We start from the raw sequence: 23,433 nt of genomic DNA, 5'->3' as shown, positions 1-23,433 counted from the left end.
ATGAAGTTTTCTTCAAATAAAACTATTGTTCAGGCTTTATAATTTTAGTAACATTCTAACAAAATAAAATTATTATAACTAGGACTTTCTATATGATTTTAGTACTTTCTTATGAATCAGGTACCATCTTGAAGTGGTTGGTGTTAGCAAGAGCATCCAGCTGTAGAAACCATGCCAAATCAGACTGGAACCTGGTGCAGCTTACCAGTTTTCAGTCAAACTATCCAACCCATGCCAGCAAGGAAAACAGATGTTAAATGATGATGATAATGAAAATCATTTTATTATCAATAAATACATTTGTATTACATATGACTGGCCCTCGTGTTGGTGGCACGTAAAAGCACCCACTGCACTCTCGGAGTGGTTGGCGTTAGGAAGGGTATCCAGCTGTAGAAACCTTGCCAGATCAGATTGGAGCCTGGTGCAGCCATCCAGTTCACCGGTACTCAGTCAAATCGTCCAACCTATGTTAGCATGGAAAGCAGACGTTAAACGATGATGATGATGATGGTGTTTGCTGTTTGAAGTCAGAGGTGGAAATCCAAAACAATAGAGACGAAATAAATAAGGTGTTGACACATGCAGTTGTCATTACAAGAACTGAAACCATTGTTGTAGCTCAAACTTTATAACAATATGTACATGTTTGTGTTTGTGGGAGTTCATATTTCCCTTGTCTGCTGGTTTGTAATAAAGTCCTTCATAACAGTCATTCGATTGCAGTCTACCACAAAAGCATCTCCGGGTTTCTTAACTTGACTTGATATGTTGAATGATCTTTGTAAAGAAAATGCTCATTCAGTTTCCAGTTCCCAGCATAAACATGGCCAGGTTGTTTGTTGTTCAAGAGACTGAGTGATTATTACCTCACTTGGAAACAAATGGGGTTGGTGACAGGAAAGGCATTCAACTGTAAAAACTCGTCCCCAATGTACTCGCATTTGAACTATGCAGGCATGGAAAAGTAGACATTAAGCCTTTAGCATTTAAGCTAGCCATATGGAACCTAAATATTTATGTTCAAACTGGCCAAACCTGGCCTTTCACACCAATCAGTTGCCTCATCAAAATCTCAAAGCTATGAGATAATGCATGATTAATTCAAAACGATGTGAATAAATACGCATTACTTTTGACAGAATAATGTGAATGCTAAAGGGCTAAAATGATGATGATGATGAAAGAGATGATGATCATAATGTAACATATAAAAACAGACAAGGGAAATTTTTTAATAATTTTATTTATAAAAACAAAAAAAAAAAATGCTATTTTATACTTTTTTCATCTGTGCATTTTGGTATATTGCTTTAGCTGCTACTTTACGTCCTACAGTGGTGGATAAATCACATATAGAAAGAATTTGTTGATTTGTTAGAGATCCTGGTAAACATTTTAATAACTGAGTAACCTGAAACAGAGGAAGTTTATAGTAATGTTAGAACAATCAATAATCAAGAAATCTTCATTTTAACTATTTCTATAATGGCAGATACTGCAGTGAATTTCTAATTACTTAGCAAATTCAATTCATAAACTAGTTTTGATTCCCAATTTGAATCATTTTCAATTAAGGTACAAATTTGCTTAGGGAGGTTATGCATGTCCCAACTTCTTTTTACCTCTTTTCTGTAAGTCCAAAACTTTGTATCTGACTAAAAAGCCATTATTCTGACATCCTTTGGTTTGAAAAGTATAAAAAAGAAAAGGTTTCTTTGTCTTCATTTCTAAATCCTTTCTTGGGGAACAATATTCATTAAAAGGCTTTGGTTTATATTTTTCACTTGTACTGATATTCTTGTCTATAGAGACTGAAACATTTTATATATATCTAACAATTATAAAACAATGCCCAAAAGGCTATGAACCGAGTACCTTAAACATTTAGTTACTAAAAATAGCTTCATTTACATTGTCACAGATATTATCAATCAATCAATCAGATGGCAGAAGGCAACTTAACAATACAAAGTTTGAATCTCTCTAAGGATTTGGAGTGATTAATTTTACATTTTCAATGATTTAACCCATTAGTATTTAAACTGGCCATATCAGACCAAGATACTCTACCAGTTTTATGTTCAAGCAGACCAGATTTGGCCTCTCACACCAACCATACAATGTCATTCTAAAAATACACACTCACATCAATGAAATCTTGAAGCAGTAAGATACTGCAGGATTAATTCAAGCCAATTTGAATAAATAAACATTATGTCTGACAGTGTAATCTGAATGCTAAAGGGATAAACTAGTATTTATTTACAAAATAATCAAATTTTAGACTAGTGAAAAAATATTAATTTGCTTTAATGCCTGCATTAACTCAAGAGTTATTCCAAACTTCAAAGAAAAAAATTCCTCCTGAACTAAAGAAACCATTACTAGCAATGTAACCAGTTCCCAGTGCACTGTTGTAAAGTGACTGGTGAAGGATTAAAGATAATGTAGGGTAGATGAGATACTTTAGTCTGGCCAGATTATTACAAGCATTTTATGAAAGAGTCAGACAGGTTGAATGGTGGGACTTAATCTTTTTTCTAAGTGATGTCAGCGTGAATTTCAAATGTAATGTTATAAAATGAAAATTTATTGCATTATAGTAATTATCAAACAAACACAATCTACAAATTAATAATATACAATTTGTAAAGTAAAGGTGTTGAGTCGATATAAACACTTCTGATGAAGTGATTCTGGGGTTATTTTTCAACATATTGATAATGTTTGTTTTCTTCAGAATTAAGAAAAAATAACACTGAAAACCTACCATTCCTTGAGGCATGAATTGAAGAATAAGACGAGAATATTGCCTGCCACATCGTACTGCTTCTTCAATAAGTGCAGCTACAAAACCAGTTCGAGGGCTGATTATACTGCTGTGTAAGAGGGAGTTCATCATCCTCATCAGATTCACTATTGAGGGGAAAGAAAATATTTGAATATTATGAAAAATTAACTTCAAAGATATCAGCTGACAGAGTAAATATTTAATCTCCTCCTACTTCACACACATACACAGTCATAAGAATTAGATCTGAACCTAGTTCAAAGTCAGGCAATTTCCAATAAATGTGTCATACAGTGCATCTCCTCATCAAAACAATAAATCTATAATCATCCCTAAACTTCTCACTCAGTTTCTATATACTTGAGTGAACTGTAGCAACATGAAATAAAGTGTCTTATTCAAGAACACAACAAGCAGCCCAGCCTGTGAATCAAACTCACTACCTCGTGATTGTGAGCCTGACACTCTAACCACTGAGTGTATATCAGATACCATTAGGTAAGCTAGAAGACTCATTAGCATGCCAGGCAAAATGCTTGGCAGCATTTTGTTCATCTTCATGTTCTGAGTTCAAATTTTCTGAGGTCTACTTTGCGTTTCATCCTTTTGGGGGTTGATGTAATTGACTTAGTCCTTCCCCTGAAGTCGCTGGTCTTGTGCCAAAATTTGAAACCAATATTACATACAATGATTTTCAGATAACTAATATAATTTAAACATTTACTTACAGACTGCTTTGTTCAAAGGATCTTTAGTATCATAGGGTGGTGATGGTTCACCTTCTTCTTTGGCAGTAATAAAATCTGCAAGTCATAAAGAGTAGTCAATGTGAAAGATATCAACAATAGTAATCATTTCTATGAATAACATTTCAAATGAATTTAATAAAAGACTATTTTTATAGAACAAAAATTATATTCATATTTACCTAAATTAAAACCTTCTGAGTCGAGTGTAATTTGTGGTTCATGAACTTTACGCATTTTGTTTTTTCTATTTTCATCTTCAGGTTCCTGAAAGGGAAAATGTTACAAGAATAAAATTAATTTTCATTATTGCAATAGTCATAAAATATTGCCCTCTCTTTGCTTCAATTTCATTTGATTTAGTAATTAATCATCTGGCACAAGATCACCTCCTCCAATGCCCCCTTCCTTGTCTCGCAAGTTACTTGGTGATCCTGCCAGTGCTGGCATCATGTAAAAAAGTATCCAGTCCACACTGTGAAGTGGTTGGCATTTGGAATGGCATCCAGCTGTAAAAACCATGCCAAAATTGACCTCACCTGTACTGGTGCCATGTAAAAAGTACTCAGCCCACTCTGTGGGGTGGTTGGTGTTAGGAAGGGTATCCAGTCATTAAAAACCATGCCAAAAGAGACACAGGAGCCTGGTACAAGCTCCTACTTGGCCGGCTGCTGTCAAACTGTCCAACTCATGGTAGCATGGAAGGCGAACATTAAATGATGATGATGATGATGATGATGCATGTTAAATAAAACATGCAACAAAGATAGTAACATTACTTCTATTTCAACATTATAATGGTTTGCTTAGCAGAACATTAATTCTGTGAAGCAAAGCATTCTTAAGTCTAATAATATTCTTGAATAACATGTAGTGGATCCACAGTGAACTTAGCATTCTACTGTGAGTTGTAAACTTCATGACACCAACTGTTATATTGGCTTGTAGAAAGTAGTCAGAAGTTGGTGAAAATAGTTTATAACATGAATTTTTGAGAAGGTCTATAAAGAAAGAAAGCACTAAAACAATATGATACTTAATAAAACAGTACCACACCTTCTGTCTACTTTCTTCTTTTATTAACCCATTACCTCCCATAATTCTATTAACTGGAATTTTTTAATGAAACTTTGATTTCTAGCATAAAACAGCCTTAGAAACACGCTGGAATGATCAAAATAACATTTTAAATAGAAATAAGTGAGATATTGGGTGAAAAATTAGCAAACCTCATTTGAATATCAGAGAAATATATCTAGTAGATATAGCAAAAAGGTTAGATATGTGTAAATATTGACAGATAATTACGAAATTTGTAATTTTTAAGTGATCTCATATGAGATCACTGGTAGGTAATGGGTTAATATAGAATCTGTACAACACAACATAGATATATATATATCCATACATATATATGATAAGAGAGAGAGACAGAGCAAGCATTTGTAGATAATGTGCATGCAGTTGTGCTATGACATTTTAACTACTAAATACTTTCAAATGTGAAGACTGTCTGCAAAAGTCATAAAGTTGGTCTGGTTATGAATGCTAGAGAAAGGAAAGTAATACTCATCACTCACTGTTTGGTAATTAAAACCCATTTCACTATAGTTCAGTAAAATGAAGCAAAACCAAACCATAATGTACCATAGTTTATAATAAAATGCAATACTTTATCAAGCACGTGAGGGATCAGTGATCATACAACAGCCATCTTAATCATCATCATTGTTTAACGTCTGCTTTCCATGCTGGCATGGGTTGAACAGTTTGACTGAGGACTGGCAAGCCAGAAAGCTGTACCAGGCTCCAATCTGATCTGGATGCCCTTCCTAATGCCAACCATTCCAAGAATGTAATGGGTGATTCTTACGTGCCACCGGCACGAAGGCCAGTCAGGCAGGACAGGCAATGACGACACTCGAATGGTGCTTAATATGAGATAATTACGAGAGATGCTTCAAAATTAAAAAAAGATGGATCATTTTTACAAGATCCATAATAATAAGGGTGATATTTTCGAAAATTCTATAAAATATTCTGAATCTCAATACACAAGAAATTATATATTGGGGCCTGACTGCTAAATAAAATTAACACATACCTCCCAGTCTACTTCATGGAATGGGCGTTTTCGTCCTCTTTTAGTGTAATGGAATGAATCTGAAAATTACAAGAACAAGCAAATGCCAGTGGAATTAGGCTATTGTAATAAAGTTCAAAATAAATGTCTAATTATATAAACATTAAAAACTTTTAAAACAAAAGAGAGACATTACCAAACATATCAAAATATAAAATTACTGATAACAATATAAAATATATTTCCATTTACATAATACATTTTAATAGCAAGTGATATCTATCTATTTATCAATAAATACATGTATATATATATATATATATATATATGTGGTCTGATCAATAAGTATCTGGACTTTTTGCTATAGTAATGAAGCTAAAGCATGCAGAGTGAAGCCGCTTAGCACAGATTGACCATGAACTTTGCTGTGCATGCACACTAAATTTTAACATTCTAGCTCACTTCCACTGTTTACAACAGTGCTTGTAAAGGTGTGTTGCGTGTGATTGTTGCATTGACCGTGACAGAAAGTTGAGCAGCAAATCTACATCAAATTTTACCAAAAGCTTGGTGATACCTGCTCAGAGGACTACACAATGTTTTCAAAAAGTTTTCATAGTTCTCGACACAATCAAGATCATGTGCAACTGAAACCTGAGGGTCTTTTTGGTGAGCTGAATGCAGTTTTGGCACTAACTTGGCAGACACGCGTCTCACACCCAAATCTTAAGTGATAATGGACTGAACTGAACCGTAACTAATCTGCACATCCTCTGATAGCTTACAGATAGTGATTCGACAATTTTCCCCTCACAGCTGCATGTACATCTGTGATGTTTTTCTCAGCTCTGCTGGTTGCAGACCTCCCAGAACGTTCAACAATATCAACATTTTTTTCGGCCACCTTGGAAATGTCTGACCCACTCATACATTTGTGTGCAGCTCATATACTCCTCTCCATATACGTTCTGCATCTTTGCATAGACCTCTGAGCAGCTATTGCCATGACAACTTTCTCAGTCATGGTCAATGCTATGATCACACACTACACACCTCCCTTCCAATCACTGCTGTAAACAGCGGAAGTGAGCTAGAACGTTAAAACTTAGTGCGCATGCACAGCCAAGTTCAAGGTCATTCTGTGCCAAGTGGCTTTACTCTGCATGCTTTAGTTTCATTACTATGGAAACAGTCCAGATACCCATCGATCAGACCTTGTATAAAGATGGTGCCACATAAAAAACACTTGTGCTGGCACCATGTAAAAAGCACTTGTGCCGGCACCATGTAAGGTGGTTAATATTAAGAAGGGCATGCAGCCATAGAAACCACACCAAAACAGACAAATGGAGCCTGGGTAGCTTTCCAGCTCCTGTCATCAAACTGGCCAACTCATACTAACATGGAAAACAGATGGATGATGATATATATCAGGGACATGCCGCCTAGGTAGTCAAAGTAGGCACTTGCCTACCCTGAATAAAATAGATTGATAGTAACATTTTCTTGTTATGGCAAAATATGCACCTAATTCAATAAAATTATGAAGGTTACTCTGATTATCATCATCGTTTAATGTCCGCTTTCCATGCTAGCATGGGTTGGACGATTTGACTGAGGACTGGTGAAACCGGATGGCAACACCAGGCTCAAATCTAATTTGGCAGAGTTTCTACAGCTGGATGCCCTTCCTAACGCCAACCACTCAGAGAGTGTAGTGGGTGCTTTTACGTGTCACCCGCACGAGGGCCAGTCAGGCGGTACTGGCAACGGCCACGCTCAAAATGGTGTCTTTTATGTGCCACCCGCACAAGAGCCAGTCCAGGAGCACTGGCAATGATCTCGCTCGAAAATCCTATGACGGCCAGTCAGGCGGTACTGGCAACGGCCACGCTCAAAATGGTGCATCCCATGTGCCACCCGCACAAGAGCCAGTCCAGGGGCACTGGCAACGATCTCACTTGGCTTGCCGGGTCTTCTCACGCACAGCACATTTCCAAAGGTCTCGGTCAGTAGTCATCGCCTCGGTGAGGCCCAATGTTCGAAGGTCTTGCCTCACCACCTCAGCCCAGGTCTTCCTGGGCCTACCTCTTCTACGGGTTCCTTCAACTGTTAGGGTGTGGCACTTTTTCACGCAGCTATCCTCATCCATTCTCACCACATGTCCATACCAGCGCAATCGTCTCTCTTGCACATCACAACTGATGCTTCTTATGTTCAGCTTTTCTCTCAAGATACTTACACTCTGACGGGTATGCACACTGACATTACACATCCAGCGGAGCATACTGGCTTCATTCCTTGCGAGCTTACGCATGTCTTCAGCAGTCACAGCCCATGTTTCACTGCCATGTAGCATGGCTGTTCGTACACATGCGTCATGCAGTCTGCCTTTTACTCTGAGTGAGAGTCCCTTTGTCGCCAGCAGGGGTAAGAGCTCTCTAAACTTGGCCCAGGCTATTCTTATTCTAGCAGCTACACTTTCAGCGCACCCATCCCCACTACTAACTTGGTCACCCAGATAGCGGAAGCTATCGATTACCTCTAGTTTTTCTCCCTGGAATGAGATAGAAGTTGTTTCCTGTTTGTTTACAGTGTTTATTGCACCTGAACATCTGCCATATACAAAAACTAACTTTGTAGTTAATCTGCCTTTGATATTGCTGCACCTCTTATGTGTCCATAGCTTGCACCGGGTACATCTTATAGAGTTACTACCTACTCCTTTTCTACATACTGAGCAGGGCCATCTACCTGAAGGGGTTTGTGTTTTATCTACCTTCCTACTTATTAGGATTTTGGTTTTTGCTAGGTTGACTCTAAGGCCCTTTGATTCTAGTCCTTGCTTCCACACCTGAAATTTCTCCTCTAGTTCTGATAGTGACTCCGCAATTAGTGCAAGGTCATCAGCATAGAGGAGCTCCCAGGGGCAACCTGTCTTGAATTCCTCTGTGATCGCCTGGAGGACTATGATAAATAGGAGGGGGCTGAGGACGGAACCTTGGTGGACCCCTACTTCTACCTGGAATTCATTACTGTACTCATTTCCAACCCTCACCTTACTGGCAGCATCTCTGTACATGGCTCGCACAGCTCTCACTAACCATTCTTCTATCCCAAGTTTCCTCATTGACCACCAGATAAGGGATCGGGGGACCCTGTCAAAGGCTTTCTCCATGTCAACGAAGGCCAGGTACAGAGGTTTATCCTTGGCTAGGTATTTCTCCTGCAGCTGTCTCACTATTTTATTTTTTTGTAGATTAGGTAGGCATAATTTGCCCCTGCTTTTCAATCTCTGTATTAAAGCCACGCATAAGCACTGCTGTAGTATACATGCTGTGTACACTTCTACAACACCATTTTGTTTATGTGCTATAAAGACAGATGTAAATCTGCCTCCAAGTCAGTCATGCATGTGTTTCGCTTATTTTTTTGTTTTTCTACATAAACGTCACCAACTGCCTACCCTGAGTAATTACTGACAGCATGTGCCTGATATATATATATATATATATATATATATATATATATATATATATATAAATATATATATAAATATATATATATATAAATATATATATGAGAGAGAGAGAGAGAGAGAGAGACACACACACACACAGAGGATTCTACTATTAAATATACTCACCTTTACTATTTGATTTTGCCATCTGAGCTCCTACAATGCACATAACACATAGTTTTGCTAACATTGCACCTCGGGGGTTGACGAGCATATGCATTTTATGTCGGGAACTCAGTATGTTGGGAAGAGTGTGTAAAAGTAGACTTAAGCTGATGTTCTCAAGGTCCATGTGGCAAAGAGCAAATGATAAACTAAGAGATAAGGATAAATCTTCAAGCCGATTACCAGCTAGCATCATCTGCAGGAACATGAAATTTGAACTTGTTAAGAATCTTTGAAATGTACAGCATATAAGTCAATTAAATATTATTCATGATAATGAAACAGTGTTTAATAAAATGTACTTCATTGGGTAATAGTAACTGAAATCAATGGCAAGATTATATTTAAACATAGTTAGATATGGTGGCTTGTGTAAGGAAGTATACTTTCACTTCATGGAAATAGGATACTTGCATTCTTTTAGGTGTTTCAGTCATTTGACTGTGGCCATGCAGGAGCACCGCCTTTAGTAGAGCAAATCGACCCCAGGACTTATTCTATTGGTCTCTTTTTGCCAAATCACTAAGAAACAGGGATCTAAACACACCAACATCAGTTGCCAAGCGATAGTGGGGGGACAAACACAGACATAAATAATAAATACATACACACACACACACATATATATGATGGGCTTCTTTCAGTTTCCGTCTACCAAATCTACTCATAAGGCTTTGATTGGCCCGAGGCTATAGTAGAAGACACTGAACCTGGAACTATGTAGTTGGGAAGCAAGATTCTTACTACACAGCCACTCCTGTGTCTATTATTTCACTTTATATTGTATTTGGAGGAGGTCTGTGGCATAGTGGCTGGAAATTTGGCTCACAATCAAAATGTTATGAATCTGATTCCTGGCTGTGTCACTGAGCAAGACCCTATTTCTCATTACTCCAGTACACTCAGCTGGTAAAAATGAGTAGTACCTGTAATTCAAAGGGCCAGCCTTGTCTCACACTGTGTCATGTTGAACCTCCCTGAGAAATATGTTAAGCATACCTGTGACTGTGAAGTGATCAGCCACTTGCATGTTAATTTCATGAACAGGCTGTTCAATTGATTGCATCAACTGGAACATACATCATAACTGACAGAGAGCCAGGCCATTGCATTTACTGAACAATAACAACATTGCTGGTTAGTTTCCAACAATAACTAAATCACTGCATTTTTAATGGCACAAGTGACAAGGGATTGGATGTGCAACTGAGGCACAACAAATATTACACAGGGTATTTTTATTCAAAGGACCATTTTTTCTCCTCAACACTGTTTAACTCTTTCACCTATATGTACTATAAAAAGATATACACATACATATAAAACGGCATCTACACAGTTTCTATCTATCAAATTCCACTCATAAAGCATTGGCACTCAAAGCTATTGTATAAGAAACTTGCCTAAAGTGCCATGGAGTAGGGTCAAGCTCAGAAGTATGCGGTTATGAAGCAACTTCTTAACTATACAGCCATGAAGGATACTTTCATAAATACATATTTCTCCAATTTTATATATTTCTCTCTTGAAAAACAACCTTGTTTGTATTTAAAGTATTATTATAAAATTGAGAAAATTGACTGATATCTTAAAGGAACAAATACAAAAGAAAAGGAAAAAAGGATACTTACTGCAACAAGCCTATCACTAAACCAGTCAGAGCCACATAAATTTAATAATTGTTCTAAAGCATGTAGACTCCGTAAATCTACCCAGCCTTTTTCAAAGATGGCTTGTGTTGTCTGATCCATGACTTTGCCAGGTAGAGCCTTTGGGGGAATATACTGCTGAGCAGTTGAGCGTCTTGAGGCAGGTAAAATATCATTACTCATTTTGCACAAAATTATACTCATAAGATGAGACCTAAAATTGTTTTAGAAAAAAAAACTGATTTATGAAATAACAAAATTTTATTTTAAAATACTTAGGAATGCCGATATTTTTGGAAATTATTTATTAGTTTTAGTTCAACAACATTACAGTTAAAGAGTTTAATAGAATGACTCAGAAGAATAACAAAAAAGTTAGCAACATTTTCTGACCTATAGGAGACATTTGACAGGGTCTGGAAGTCTATAATTATGAAGGGGCAATGAAGCAACTAGGTGGTGAGTTGACAGAATCATTAGCACATACAAGAAAATGCATAGCATATTTATTCTGGCTCTTTGCATTCCAAGTATAAATCTCACTTTGCCTTCCATTCCTTTAAGGCTGATAAAATAAAGTACTAGTCAACTACTAGAGTTGATGAAATCGGCTTGTTCTCCTCCCCTCAAAATTGCTGACCACGAACCTGGCAATGGAGCAGCATCCCATTCAAGGGGAGTGTTGTGATCTGTCATTTGGAAATTGGATAGCCAGCCTTATGAGGCCTTGGGCTCAAGAAAAGAAATACAGTTGAGCACCGGGATTGATGTAATTGACTTACCCCACTCCCAAACTTGCTGACTTTGTACGAAAATTTGAAATCAATATTCAAACAGGTGTCCTGGATAGAGCGAGCAAGCTAAGAGAAGAAATCATTGCAATGGTCACTAATATATATATTTTAGAAATGGCTATCCTTATTTTGTGGGCTCATGAGTGCTGATGTCATGTAAAAGCACCCAGTACACTCTGTGAGGTGGTTGGCATTAGGAAGGGCATCAGCCACAGGAACCATGCCGAAACAGACATGGAGCCCAGGCAGCTCTTGTCAAACTGTCCTACCCACACCAGCATGAAAATGGATGTTAAATAATGATGATGGTGACAATGATGATCGTGTTCAGGGTGAAAAAAAAGTTGGTCACCAATTTAGTCATATTAATGTTGTGCAAGTAATTAACATTTTAAGTGTACCAGAAGCATTGAAAAAGCCATCTGTGTGAAAAACCACAAACCAAAGACTATTTCATTAGGTGGCTGGAGGAGATGTGATAGCAGTGGAGAATGTGAAATACAAAGAAATTTAGGGGATTATTAGTGTGCAGGCAAGATCTCCTTTAATAGAAGAAGGACATTCATTTTGACAATAAAACATTAACAACAATAGCATTAGCCCAGTTTAGAGAAAAGTAAGTTTACTGTATTTTGTTAATGAACAATGCAGACTTAAAAGACATGCTAAATGTTGTATCATTGCTCAACAAGAAATGATAATTACCTTTCATGATAATTTTCTGATGGATATTGTCCTTGGGAATCTGGATTAACACGACTGAGTTGTTCAAGCATGTTATGTGGTTTTGATCGAGCTTCTTCACCAACTGTGTTCATGTAACTACATAACCAGGCTGATACTACGACGGGTAGACAGCACATCTTTTTCTTTACACAATCTAATATATTCTGTATAAAAAGAAAAATCCATATTCAAAATAAATTGGTTTGAAAATATAAAACTCTATAAAGAAATGCAGTAAAAATATTTACAAACTGGAATGCTTTGTATTTATTTCAGAAAACAACATGTATAGCAATAATGTAAAAACATCTTCAATAAAAAGAAGTCGAGTACAAAATAGTTTTAAAATAATGAAAATCACACTAAGTCTGCTTTTAAATACTGATTTCTTCAACTTTTTAACTTCCAGTCCATATTTACTCTACAAATGATCAAATGTTATGGGTGAATATGCATAATTTTTTTTTTCATAAACTAGAAACACTTTCAATTATTGTTTTTGTTGCTTCATTTTTACGTTTAACAAGACTGTAGCAATAGTGCAGATACCTTGCTTTGCCTTGGGCTTGCAGCTCCCTTCTTTTTGTTTCTGTTGCTGAAGATTTTTTTAACCTGCAGTTAAATTCATCCTGACATTTGCCAACTTTCTTGACAATGTTAATCAATCTGTAGTGTCCAATAAACACAATTCCTTTTTTCAGCTTGACCAATTTTCTGTGTAGGCAAACACCAAATCTACATTTGTTTTCCCTCCATTATTTTCAACCGTGCTTTTGTCTTCAGATCCAAAGAAACATGGCTTAACATACATAGCTACTCAAGGCCTCAGCTAATAGGTTTGTCAATCTAGCTATACTTAAAAATAAGCTTTTAAAAATCCACTGATTCAATTAAAAAGACAATTTAAAAAATAAATAAAATACATTAAAATAAACATTCACAAAAGGAAAAACAAAATGATAATAATTACCTTAACGTTATCAGCAGATAAAGCACCATGTTCCCATGCAAACAGAACTTCTTGCATTGCAAATGGAGCATTCATACAGATTTCATGCCAGCGAGCCATACTGCAATAAGATATGTCAATATAATAATATAAAATATTTTAAATAAACCATTTAAAAAATCATCCAATATAAAAATATGATGTTCAGGTGGAGTCTTTAACATATTGCTACCTATTACTGAATATAGTCTCCTTGTAACTGCCTAAAGATGCCTCAGTCAAATCACAAAAATAACTTCTATTACACATTACCACAAGCATGAAATGAGACTTTTTGTATGTCTGTCAATATGTATGTATCATCATCATCATCATCATCGTTTAATGTCCGTTTTCCATGCTGGCATGGGTTGGACGGTTCGACTGGGGTCTGGGAAGCCAGGAGGCTGCACCAGGCCCCAATCTGATCTGGCAGTGTTTTTACAGCTGGATGCCCTTCCTAACGCCAACCACTATGAGAGTGTAGTGGGTACTTTTTACCTGCCACTGGTACAGGGGCCAGAGGTGCTGGTATCGACCAAGATCGGATGTTGTTTTTTACATGCAACGGGCACAGAAGCCAGTCAAGGTGGTGCTGGCATCGGCCACGTTCAGATGGTGCTTTTTACGTGCTACTGGCACACGGCTCACAACTACAATTTCCATTTGATTTGATTTTGATATTGCTGATGTTGATGTAGTATGTATTAACACACACATATCATCTGTTCATTTTTCCATGCTGGCATGGGTAGAACAGACACTTATCTGAGGCAGTATTTTCTGCAGCAAACCCATACCTGTCTCTCAAGTAAGGGATATGTTTTTATACTCCATGAAACTTTGAAAGTGCATGGCCACAGTGCTCTTGTTATTAGGGAACATCAGCATAACATGACCCACTATCATCGACCAAAGGTGTAAGATACACTTTTTTAAGAGATTGTTTTAAATAAGTCCTTTGTTGGATCATACTGTAATTTCACTCAGTATGAGAATGAATACCTAAAGCTAAGCGCATCTTACACCTTTGATGGATGATAGTGATGACTAACATATTAATTATATCGTCTCACCAATAGTGTAAAAATGTATCAAAGCAATTGTAGTGATTTTTGAATAAAGAATGTTGTTCAAATCATTTTCAATTATTTACCTATTTATATAAATGCAATGGATACCATTGAATTCCTGATGTATAATCCACTAGCAAGAGCATTTCTACTGTATGATGTCAGCTGGTAGCCAATAACTGTGGATGAGCTTTGCATAACATACTACAAAGTTTGCCCGAATTTTATTTAACTAATATAAAGAGATCTAGGAAACTTTTTCAAAAATAGTGTTTCATTTGTTTGTTTATGCTTTTAGATCCATTCAAATTACAGGTTCATCTGTAGGTAATCCTCTATAAATCCATGCAGTAGTACAAGCGCACACACGTCAAAGTAACCCTTTTCAACAAATACTGCTATACTTTTGTACGTTTAAATAACAGTGTGCAACACTTTATTACCAGAACACTTGTACACCTACAAATTATACACTTAACAGTCATGGACATAACTGAATGGCTGAAACCAGTAAGAGTGAAAGCTAACAAAACTCTAATACTTTTGAACTTCTAGGCTTTATTTCCTTATTGTAGATATACGTATATACTTATACAGCAATCAAGGTAGTAGGAGTTAAGTATCTTGGCCTTCAATAGTGAAATATAAATCATGAAAGTGTTTGCCAATAAGGGAATCCTTGTGTATGCAATGATTTCCTTGCAATGTTTCATGCTACATGGAAGTCAATGGGGAAAATGCAATTCATGTTACAGAATTCTATGTTATGGTAAAATTTTCAGGAAAGCAACATTTCTGTAATCCAGACGATACCTGTATGTATCTTTGGCCCAACCAGTCGTAACCTTCATATACATTCTAGAGTAGAACATTTAAAGGAAATAATCAAATTTCTCTAACTCTGCAGCTTAGAGTGAAGATGTAATACGAGGGGGTGCTGAAAAGTTCTTGGCTTTGAGTTAAAGAAAATACAGAAGATCAGTTAATTATGATTTTATTGAACATATTCCCCGCTCAGATTTATACACTTACTGCAGTGGACCCTCAGTTTTTTTAAGCCATGTAAAAGAACTTAGAAGGTTGGGTCTCCAACCAGGCTTTTCACGATACCCTTAAAGCCAGGAACTTTCAGCACCTACTCATACATGACAATCAGAAAATAGTGATTACACAAAAAGAAAGTTTAAAACTGATTTAAAAAAAATCTATTTTGCAGTAAAGTTTGAAGTTCCTACCTGTTTTTATGTTCCCCTCCATTTGTAAACTGGTTTAAAAGCAAGTCAACTTTGTGTTGGTCACTAGGACTGCTATTCTCTATACATTTGTATTTACCATCTTCTGGCAGACATTTCATTGACCACTGAGCAAAGAAAGACTCTGAGCAATCAGGACTTGAAGTAATTATCTATATTTTGAAAAGATAATTAATGGGTATGAACAATAATGTGAGTGAAAGGCTGTGAATAGAATTAGAGATGTCTGATAAGACACATAATAAATAGAATTGGTAAAATAACAGATAGTTTGTAGGACATCAGAATTAATGAAGTGTATGATAGACAGGCAGCCAACCAAAAGTGTATAAAGTTATGGCCAACATGAAAATTATGAGTACAGTAATCCCTCACCATATCGTGGTTCACCTGTCACAGTATATTATTCAAGCTTACATTGGTGTTGTTTTTGCACTTGTAATAAAATAAATACATACAAATTCTAAAAATATTTAAAAAATATACAGTACAGTATTGTTTCTACTTCATGGATTTTCACCTACTGCAGGGTGTTTTGGAATGTAACATCTGCGATAGTCAAGGGATTACTGTATTTCTAAGGAAACAGGCGAATTTTTTTTGTCATACTTTGTTAAATCAAGTGCATACTTTTCCATGATTACAGAGAGTTATAAAATTTTAGGAAGCCTTTTTGGTAGCTTCTGATAAGAATGAAAGACTGAAGTTATCATAGGTTTAAAGTAAAAGTGATAGTTTGGTAGACAGTAGTGTGAGAAGAGAGAAGATGTCAAAAGAAAATGCATGGGCGACTGCTGGTCTTCAATAAACAGCCTTGCCCAGACTTGTGCCTCAGAGGGGAGCTTTCTAGGTGCAATCTCATGGTCATTTATGACCAAAGGGGGTCTTTATTCTTTATCACTTTTAAGAAACATTTTTTAATTATCTAAATGAAAATTCTCTTAGAAAGATGAAAGGAATGTTAAATTTTCATTCACCAATTAGCTATTTGGAATGAGGGGACGATAACAAAACCATAGTTATGGTGCACCACCCTGGTGACTGATTGTGGGAATATTAAAACATCACAGTCACAAATATGAGTTTTACATCCTGTATGGAAATTCTCTTGACCAACATATAAACAATTATATAGCTGATCTGAAAAAAGATAAAATTAAATATCGTACTCATATAATGTAGTTTGTTTATGATAAATCTATGGTTTTATACTTCATTCCAGTATACTGTCTCAGCATTGTATTTGCATGCACAGAATCATGCATTTTTCACATAAAAAAACCACTTGAAAATATCTTTCAATAAGTGTATGATGAAACTCATTAAATTTGTTCTCCCCCACCCCTTAAATATACATGTAAAATAGGTGTGTGTTTTAATCAAAAGTGCATCTTATACACTGGCAAATACAGTGCTATTAATATAACAACAAAATAATTACCTCAGCACCATAAAGTTGTGCTATGTGACATAACATTAAGAAAGAAATGTCAAACAACAAAGCTCTTGTATTGGCTGCTTTCCCACCCTCACCAGTTGCTTGACGTGCAAATTCATTAAACCTAGAATAAAATATAAGAAATACATAGAATAAAAAAAATTAAGGGTAGATATTCATTTCTTTATTTTATGTGCATTTTTGTATGCAGGCATAGGTTGAATGGAATACTTATTTTACAGTTGGATGCAATTCCTGTTGCCAACCCATAACTATTTTTCATGTAAGGGATTGTTTTGTTTTGTTTTGTCCTATTGTGCTAAACTTTGAAACTCCAGAGCTATGGGATGTAACGTGCACTGGAAATGACATCTCACACACACAATAATACATATATGTGTGTGCATGTGTGTATACAATGGACTTCTAATCGATTTCACTCACAAGGCATTGGTTAGTATGGAGCTAAAGCAAAAGACACTTGTCCAAGGCGCTGTACAGTCAAACTGAACAGGAGACCACATGGTTGCAAAGTGAACTTCTTAAAAACACAACCATGCCTGGAATTCAAAATAATGAAGTTCTTTATATTCATTAAAAAAAAATTTTCTTTACTTACATGAAACCACATAATTATGCATAGTTATACACAACATTAGTGGTTAGTGTTTTGCACTCACAATCAAAAGATTGTGGTTTTGATTCCCTGGCTGAGCAGTGCATTGTGTTCTTGAGCAAAACACTTCACTTCATGTTGCTCCAGTCTACTCAACTGTAAATGAGCTCCAGCAATAGCTGAGAAGTCAATCCTGTGATAGACTGGCATCCAAGCCCGTTCAGGAGTGAGTCTTATAATCTCAGTTACTTAAACATCATGTAAACTGGGTTAAGCTCCAACCTTATGAGTCCTAGGGGTCACCACAGACTAAAGTCTATATCTATTCTGATATATTTACGTTGATGCCTGTGCTGGTGTCATGTAAAAAGTTCTCATGCTGATGCCACATAAAATGCATCTGTGCCAGTGCCATGTAAAAAGCATCCATGCCAGTGGCACATACAGAGCACCTGTGCCGGTGATATGTAGAGAGTAACTATGCCGGTGCCACACAGAGAGCACCCTTGCTGGTGCCATGTAAAAAGCACCAAGTGGTTGGCACTAAGAAGGGCATCCAGCCATAGAAACCATGCCAAAAACAGACAGTAGGAGCGTGGTGCAGCTCTCTGGCTGGCCAGCTCCTGTCAAAGCATCCAACCCATGCCAGCATGGAAAATGGACATATGATGATGATATTACTCTTAAAACTTAGAATACAAACGATCCTGAAAAACTATTGTACATCAAAACCCAATAGAAATTGTTATTCAGCAAAAGTTTACTATTAATATTGTTGGTAGAAAATTAGTTGCACTTTCTCACATAAGACTTCAAATCACTGTGACTCTACTGCTTATGGTAATAATGAATTTAAAGTCCATGTTCCATCCTGGAATGTGTTGGATGATTTGACAAGATCCAACTAGCCAGGAGTCTGTGTTGGGTGCCAGTGTCTGCTTAAGCAAAGTTTCTATGGTTGGATGCTTTTCCTAATGACAACCACTTAAGAGTGTACCAGGTACTTTTTTTCATGGCACCAATCATTGTTGATAAACCAGTATAGCAGAATAATTTAATAACTTAACCATTATAATGCTGAAAGAATGCTTTACATCTTAGGAGTGATGTCCAAGAGGTGTGCTAATTAAAATAATCAAAACCATTGCAGCCACCTACCTCTGTACATAAAGCACTCACCATTCTCAAATAAAAGATGACTACAATTTTGTTGTCCTTTAAATTAATATTTCACATGAGTAACCTTATTAAAATGTTGTCAAAGATTATTTAAAATAATCAACGCTATTTAAAATCAATAACAAAACCATCTTTAACCCTTTATCATCCACATTATCCTTTCAAAGGTAATGTTTATTTATTCACATTGTTTTGAATTAATTATGCATTATCTTGTAGCTTTTAGATCTTGATAGGATTGTTTATTTTTAGAATGATATTGTGGGGTTGGTGTGGGAAGTTACATCTGTCCAGCTTGAACATAAAAAAAAAAAGACAGAATATTTTAGCCATATATGACTGGTTTAAATGCTAAAGGGTTAATTGATGCTGAAAAAATTATGAATATTAAATTGATGATACTTACTTGACTAGCTTGATAGCAAAGCTTTGCAGCTTTCCAGTGGCAGCAGCAGCTGCAAGAATTAGTTCAAAACTTTTCCCAGAGAGCATATGTGATAATACTCCAAGAAGAGGTTCTTGGTTTTTTGAGTAATCAGCATCTAATGTCTATAAAGAAAGAGAAAAGAATATAAAATGAAAACCAAATTTAAGTATATGAAAAAAAACAAACAAAAAACTCTAAATCTCTTCTGTCTGTAACAAGAGACAGTTAAATGCTATGCAGTCATTGGTTTGTACAGATCTAATTTGTTTCATCAAATAAAATTCTTTATTAAAAAACTGGTCACTCATCATTACCTGATGTCAGTTATGTCTCTTATTTAACCCATGAAATGATTCCAAGTGTAATATATACACGTGTAGATATCTCAAGTATATTATACATTTATGTGTGTGTGTGTTTGTAACTGGATGTGTGTGTATGCACAAGTGTGCACATGCACATGCCTTACTGCATATCTTTTTTTTCACTGCTTAGTTAGGGAGGAAAGGGCAAGCAATAACTATGACTGCACCACTTCTTTTTTCAGGTCTTCTAAGTCTGATGGAGGAAGTTATCCTAAAGCCAGAGACATAACCTGAATGTTTGCATTAAAATGAATTTTGCTAAAAGCATCACAAGACCAAGCGGTGGGGTTAATTATACAAATGACTAAACCATGCTAGAGTGCTATTATTTAAGCATAAGATAGCAGTCTGCTTACTGTCACAGATACTACATTAAGCTCATGCCAAAACAAAGTATCTCCTAACCTGAAGATTTATTTCTCATTTATTCAGCATTAGGAAACTAGGCACTGGCATTAAGGTCTTTGTGGTTTAAAAAGGATTATTCTTTACAGATACACAGATGAATGCAGTGAGGAAAATGTAGAGTTTATTTCCTACATATTTTGAAGTAGTTTTCAGAACCTTATGTGTTGACATGACTATTACATATTTTTACTGAAACATAAGGTTTGTAAATATTTCAAATGGCTTTTATTTAATAATTGTTTTCTAATTTCCTCTCTATTTTACTTAAATCAACTAGTTACTTTTCCACTTATCCCCACCAATAATGTATTTCAAAAGTAAAAAGCCAATTTGTTTGTATGTAACATGAAATTTCACATATACTCTGAAGTTAATTTGCAAAAACTTTTCGTAATTCCTTTAGCCAACCAAAGACTGCAAACATTACAATAAAAACACAAACAAGCAACCTTTAGGGTGTAACTTTTCTCTCAAGTCTTACCTAACTTATGTAGCCTATAAATTTTAATCATCTTAGAATAAATGAGAATAGCTTCTTTAACAAATCAAATTTAAAAGGTATTTCTCCCTTCACTTATTTTATTAAGTTCTCAGAAAGTTCAATGCTTCTATTGTTTTTCTACTCCTAAACTGTTTATCTTCCAACTTCATATGAAAATTACAACACACACACACATATTTTGATCATATTTCTAAGGAGCAGGATAAATATTTTCAATATACACCTTCAACATGTTATATACCACTTTAAAAGAAAAATCTTGTTTAAAGAGATTTTTCACATTTTCTCCTACTCTTTAAAAGGGAAAAAATCTTCAGATTAAAATCAATATTGCGAGGCACCAATATAATTTATGAAATGACAGATAAACTTCATAATGAAAAAAAATGATGATTTGGATGTCAGTGCTTCTATCTATGCTGATGCCACATAAAAATCACCTGTGCTGGTGTCATGTAAAAAGTACCTGTGCCAGTGCCATGTAAAGAGCACCCATGCTGGCACCATGTAAATTTCACCCATGCCAGGTTGCATAGGAAATGCCCATGCAGGTGCCATTTAAAAAGCGTCCAATACACTCTATAAAGTGGTTAGTGTTAGGAAGGGCACCAGACTGGAGCCTGGTCTAGCTCTCCAGCTTGCTAGCTCTGGTCAAATCGTCCAACCCATGTCAGCATGGAAAACGGATGTTAAATGATGATGATATCTGTCTATTAAATTTTACATAAATAAAAACACAAAGTGTATCAAAGTCTACTCCATTGAAGCTGCAATAAAAGCAAGTAAGCTTTTCTTAAAATTCTGTTGCTCGAAGACATTCTCAAACAGTCTTTTTACTTTTTATGTATTGTCTCTATGTGAATATTCCTTATGTATTATCTGCACAAGATAGAAGAAATGCCATTTTCTATTGATTGTGGCAAGATTGATACTTCTGCATTTAAAAATTGTTTTTAAAGATTAAATAACAAACATGAAGTAAAAAAGAAGGAATTTTTAAAAGCAATTAAAAGAAAACAATATTTAAAAGAGTCCAAATACCCCACCCCCGCACTACCACCACCTCAAAATACTATAAAAATTTGAAATAATAACTCAATAATTATAAAATAAAATTTTACAATATTTAATCAGTTGAGGTTTGGGAGTTATATGAACTCACTACACTTTTCAAGGAACATTAACACTATTTTAAAGTTCTTACTTTTCATCCTCATAAACTGAACCTGTACAATAGGAATCCAAGGCTAAAATGCTACCAAGTATGGATTTTAAAACACATGCTATGGATGAAATACATTAATACATTAAATCTGAACTGTTATGAGATAGTCACAAGTGGAATAACCCACAACTTTAAAATGTTTATAGCAGTTAAATCATTAAGATGAATTTAATATCTAGTTTGTTAAAAGTTTCATTTAAAGGACTTATGTATATAAATACATAATTAACTTAATGCATCAATTAAATGAAATATTTCTAGTAAAAAAATATGTATTTAAGATACTTACCCAATTTGGTTATAAATATTTTGATGTAAGGAAAATAAGGCTTAGTACTAAATGTAGGAAGGCCATCTTATCTTTAATAGTGTAGATGTTTTATAAAATGTCTAATTTTGATAGATCTAGTCCAGTTTAAGGTGTGAGTGCTAGGGAAACACATTCAGTTCTAAATAATTCAACTATCTAGGACTAATTTAGAAAGGAAATGGAAGTCTGCAAAGGTAATTGATATTATTATTATTATTATGATACCTACCATTTTGTTACCTTAAAAATGTATAAAAGCAAAAATCAAAACAAAAGAAAGACAGAAAATATTTCTTTGAAAGAAACTCTCCTAACATTTTTAGATAGAAACCAAATGAAAATTGGTTTCCAATACTTACTTGCTTGTGTTCCATAACTGAATATCAAGACAGATGGAAAGATGGGGAGAAATAGATAGAAATGAAAAAGGAAGAAAGAGAGGAGAGAGAGAGAGAGAGAGGGGGAGAGTAGCATGTGTTACACATACACACACTATATAGAGCTACATAGAGAGAGGAAGTCTGTGCAATGTGAGCATGTGAAAAAGAATAACAATAGATAGCAAATTTCAACATGATTGAGTTGCAGTTTTCTGGTGACTGTTAGAAATAACTTCATTGGAGTAGGGAATGGGCAATGAAAAGATATATAAAGTGTGAAATAACAGGGAAATGGATTTAACTGGGTCTGCAGAAGTGTGCATATGTGCTAGTGAATTCCTTTTTCATCTAGAGTGCAGCAGATACAAAATAATTATGGTAATGCTGGAGAGAGAACATTTGTAATAACATGGTACCTTAAAATTACGTTAAAAGTTTCTAGCGAGAATGAATTATTTCATAAATCATTTGAAATTTAACTCAGGAGATTACATATACATATGGTACAAACTTGTTGAAATGTAGGTGATTTTATAACTTCTGTTGACCACCCAGGAAAAAAAAAATAACCATGAGAAATGTACCTTGATTTCTCAGTCACTATACCCCCTTACATACATACAAAAACCATACATTGCTTAGTCAGTGAAGCACAAGCCTAACAGATGAAGGGTTGATGTCTTAAATTCTGTAACAAACATGGTTTCTGGCAAAGGAGAAATCATTAATACTTAACTTCACTGATCCCCTAATTGTTAGTAGATACCATAGATGAAGTACACCTCACTGCTA

General features: G+C 35.5%; 1 protein-coding gene across 25 annotated transcripts in view; it reads right to left on the bottom strand.

Moving 5' to 3' along the window:
* Positions 1-261: 261 nt before the first annotated feature.
* The window catches only part of LOC106884416 (mediator of RNA polymerase II transcription subunit 24), a 52,309-nt gene continuing 29,137 nt past the window's right edge, over positions 262-23,433 (bottom strand). For 21 of the 25 annotated variants that reach the window (XM_089361977.1, XM_089361989.1, XM_089361887.1 and 18 more), the window contains 12 exons: positions 19,431-19,573; positions 17,233-17,353; positions 15,774-15,943; positions 13,448-13,547; positions 12,457-12,641; positions 10,940-11,171; positions 9,270-9,504; positions 5,645-5,703; positions 3,723-3,807; positions 3,523-3,597; positions 2,774-2,919; positions 1,221-1,414 (listed from right to left, as the gene is read on the bottom strand). In XM_089361977.1, coding sequence (XP_089218103.1) covers positions 1,277-1,414; positions 2,774-2,919; positions 3,523-3,597; positions 3,723-3,807; positions 5,645-5,703; positions 9,270-9,504; positions 10,940-11,171; positions 12,457-12,641; positions 13,448-13,547; positions 15,774-15,943; positions 17,233-17,353; positions 19,431-19,573 — 1,689 coding nt within the window. In that variant the 3' untranslated portion in view covers positions 1,221-1,276. Of the gene's footprint in view, positions 1,415-2,773; positions 2,920-3,522; positions 3,598-3,722; positions 3,808-5,644; positions 5,704-9,269; positions 9,505-10,939; positions 11,172-12,456; positions 12,642-13,447; positions 13,548-15,773; positions 15,944-17,232; positions 17,354-19,430; positions 19,574-23,433 lie in introns of all 25 variants that reach the window. The other 4 variants (XM_014935786.3, XM_014935787.3, XM_014935785.3 and 1 more) reach the window with 2 other exon arrangements.

The sequence above is a fragment of the Octopus bimaculoides genome, chromosome 1, assembly GCF_046866305.1.
Source record: "Octopus bimaculoides isolate indiv1 chromosome 1, ASM4686630v1, whole genome shotgun sequence".
NCBI lineage: Eukaryota > Metazoa > Mollusca > Cephalopoda > Octopoda > Octopodidae > Octopus > Octopus bimaculoides.
Note: the sequence above shows the minus strand (reverse complement) of the source record. Positions and strands in the feature narration are given on the sequence as shown.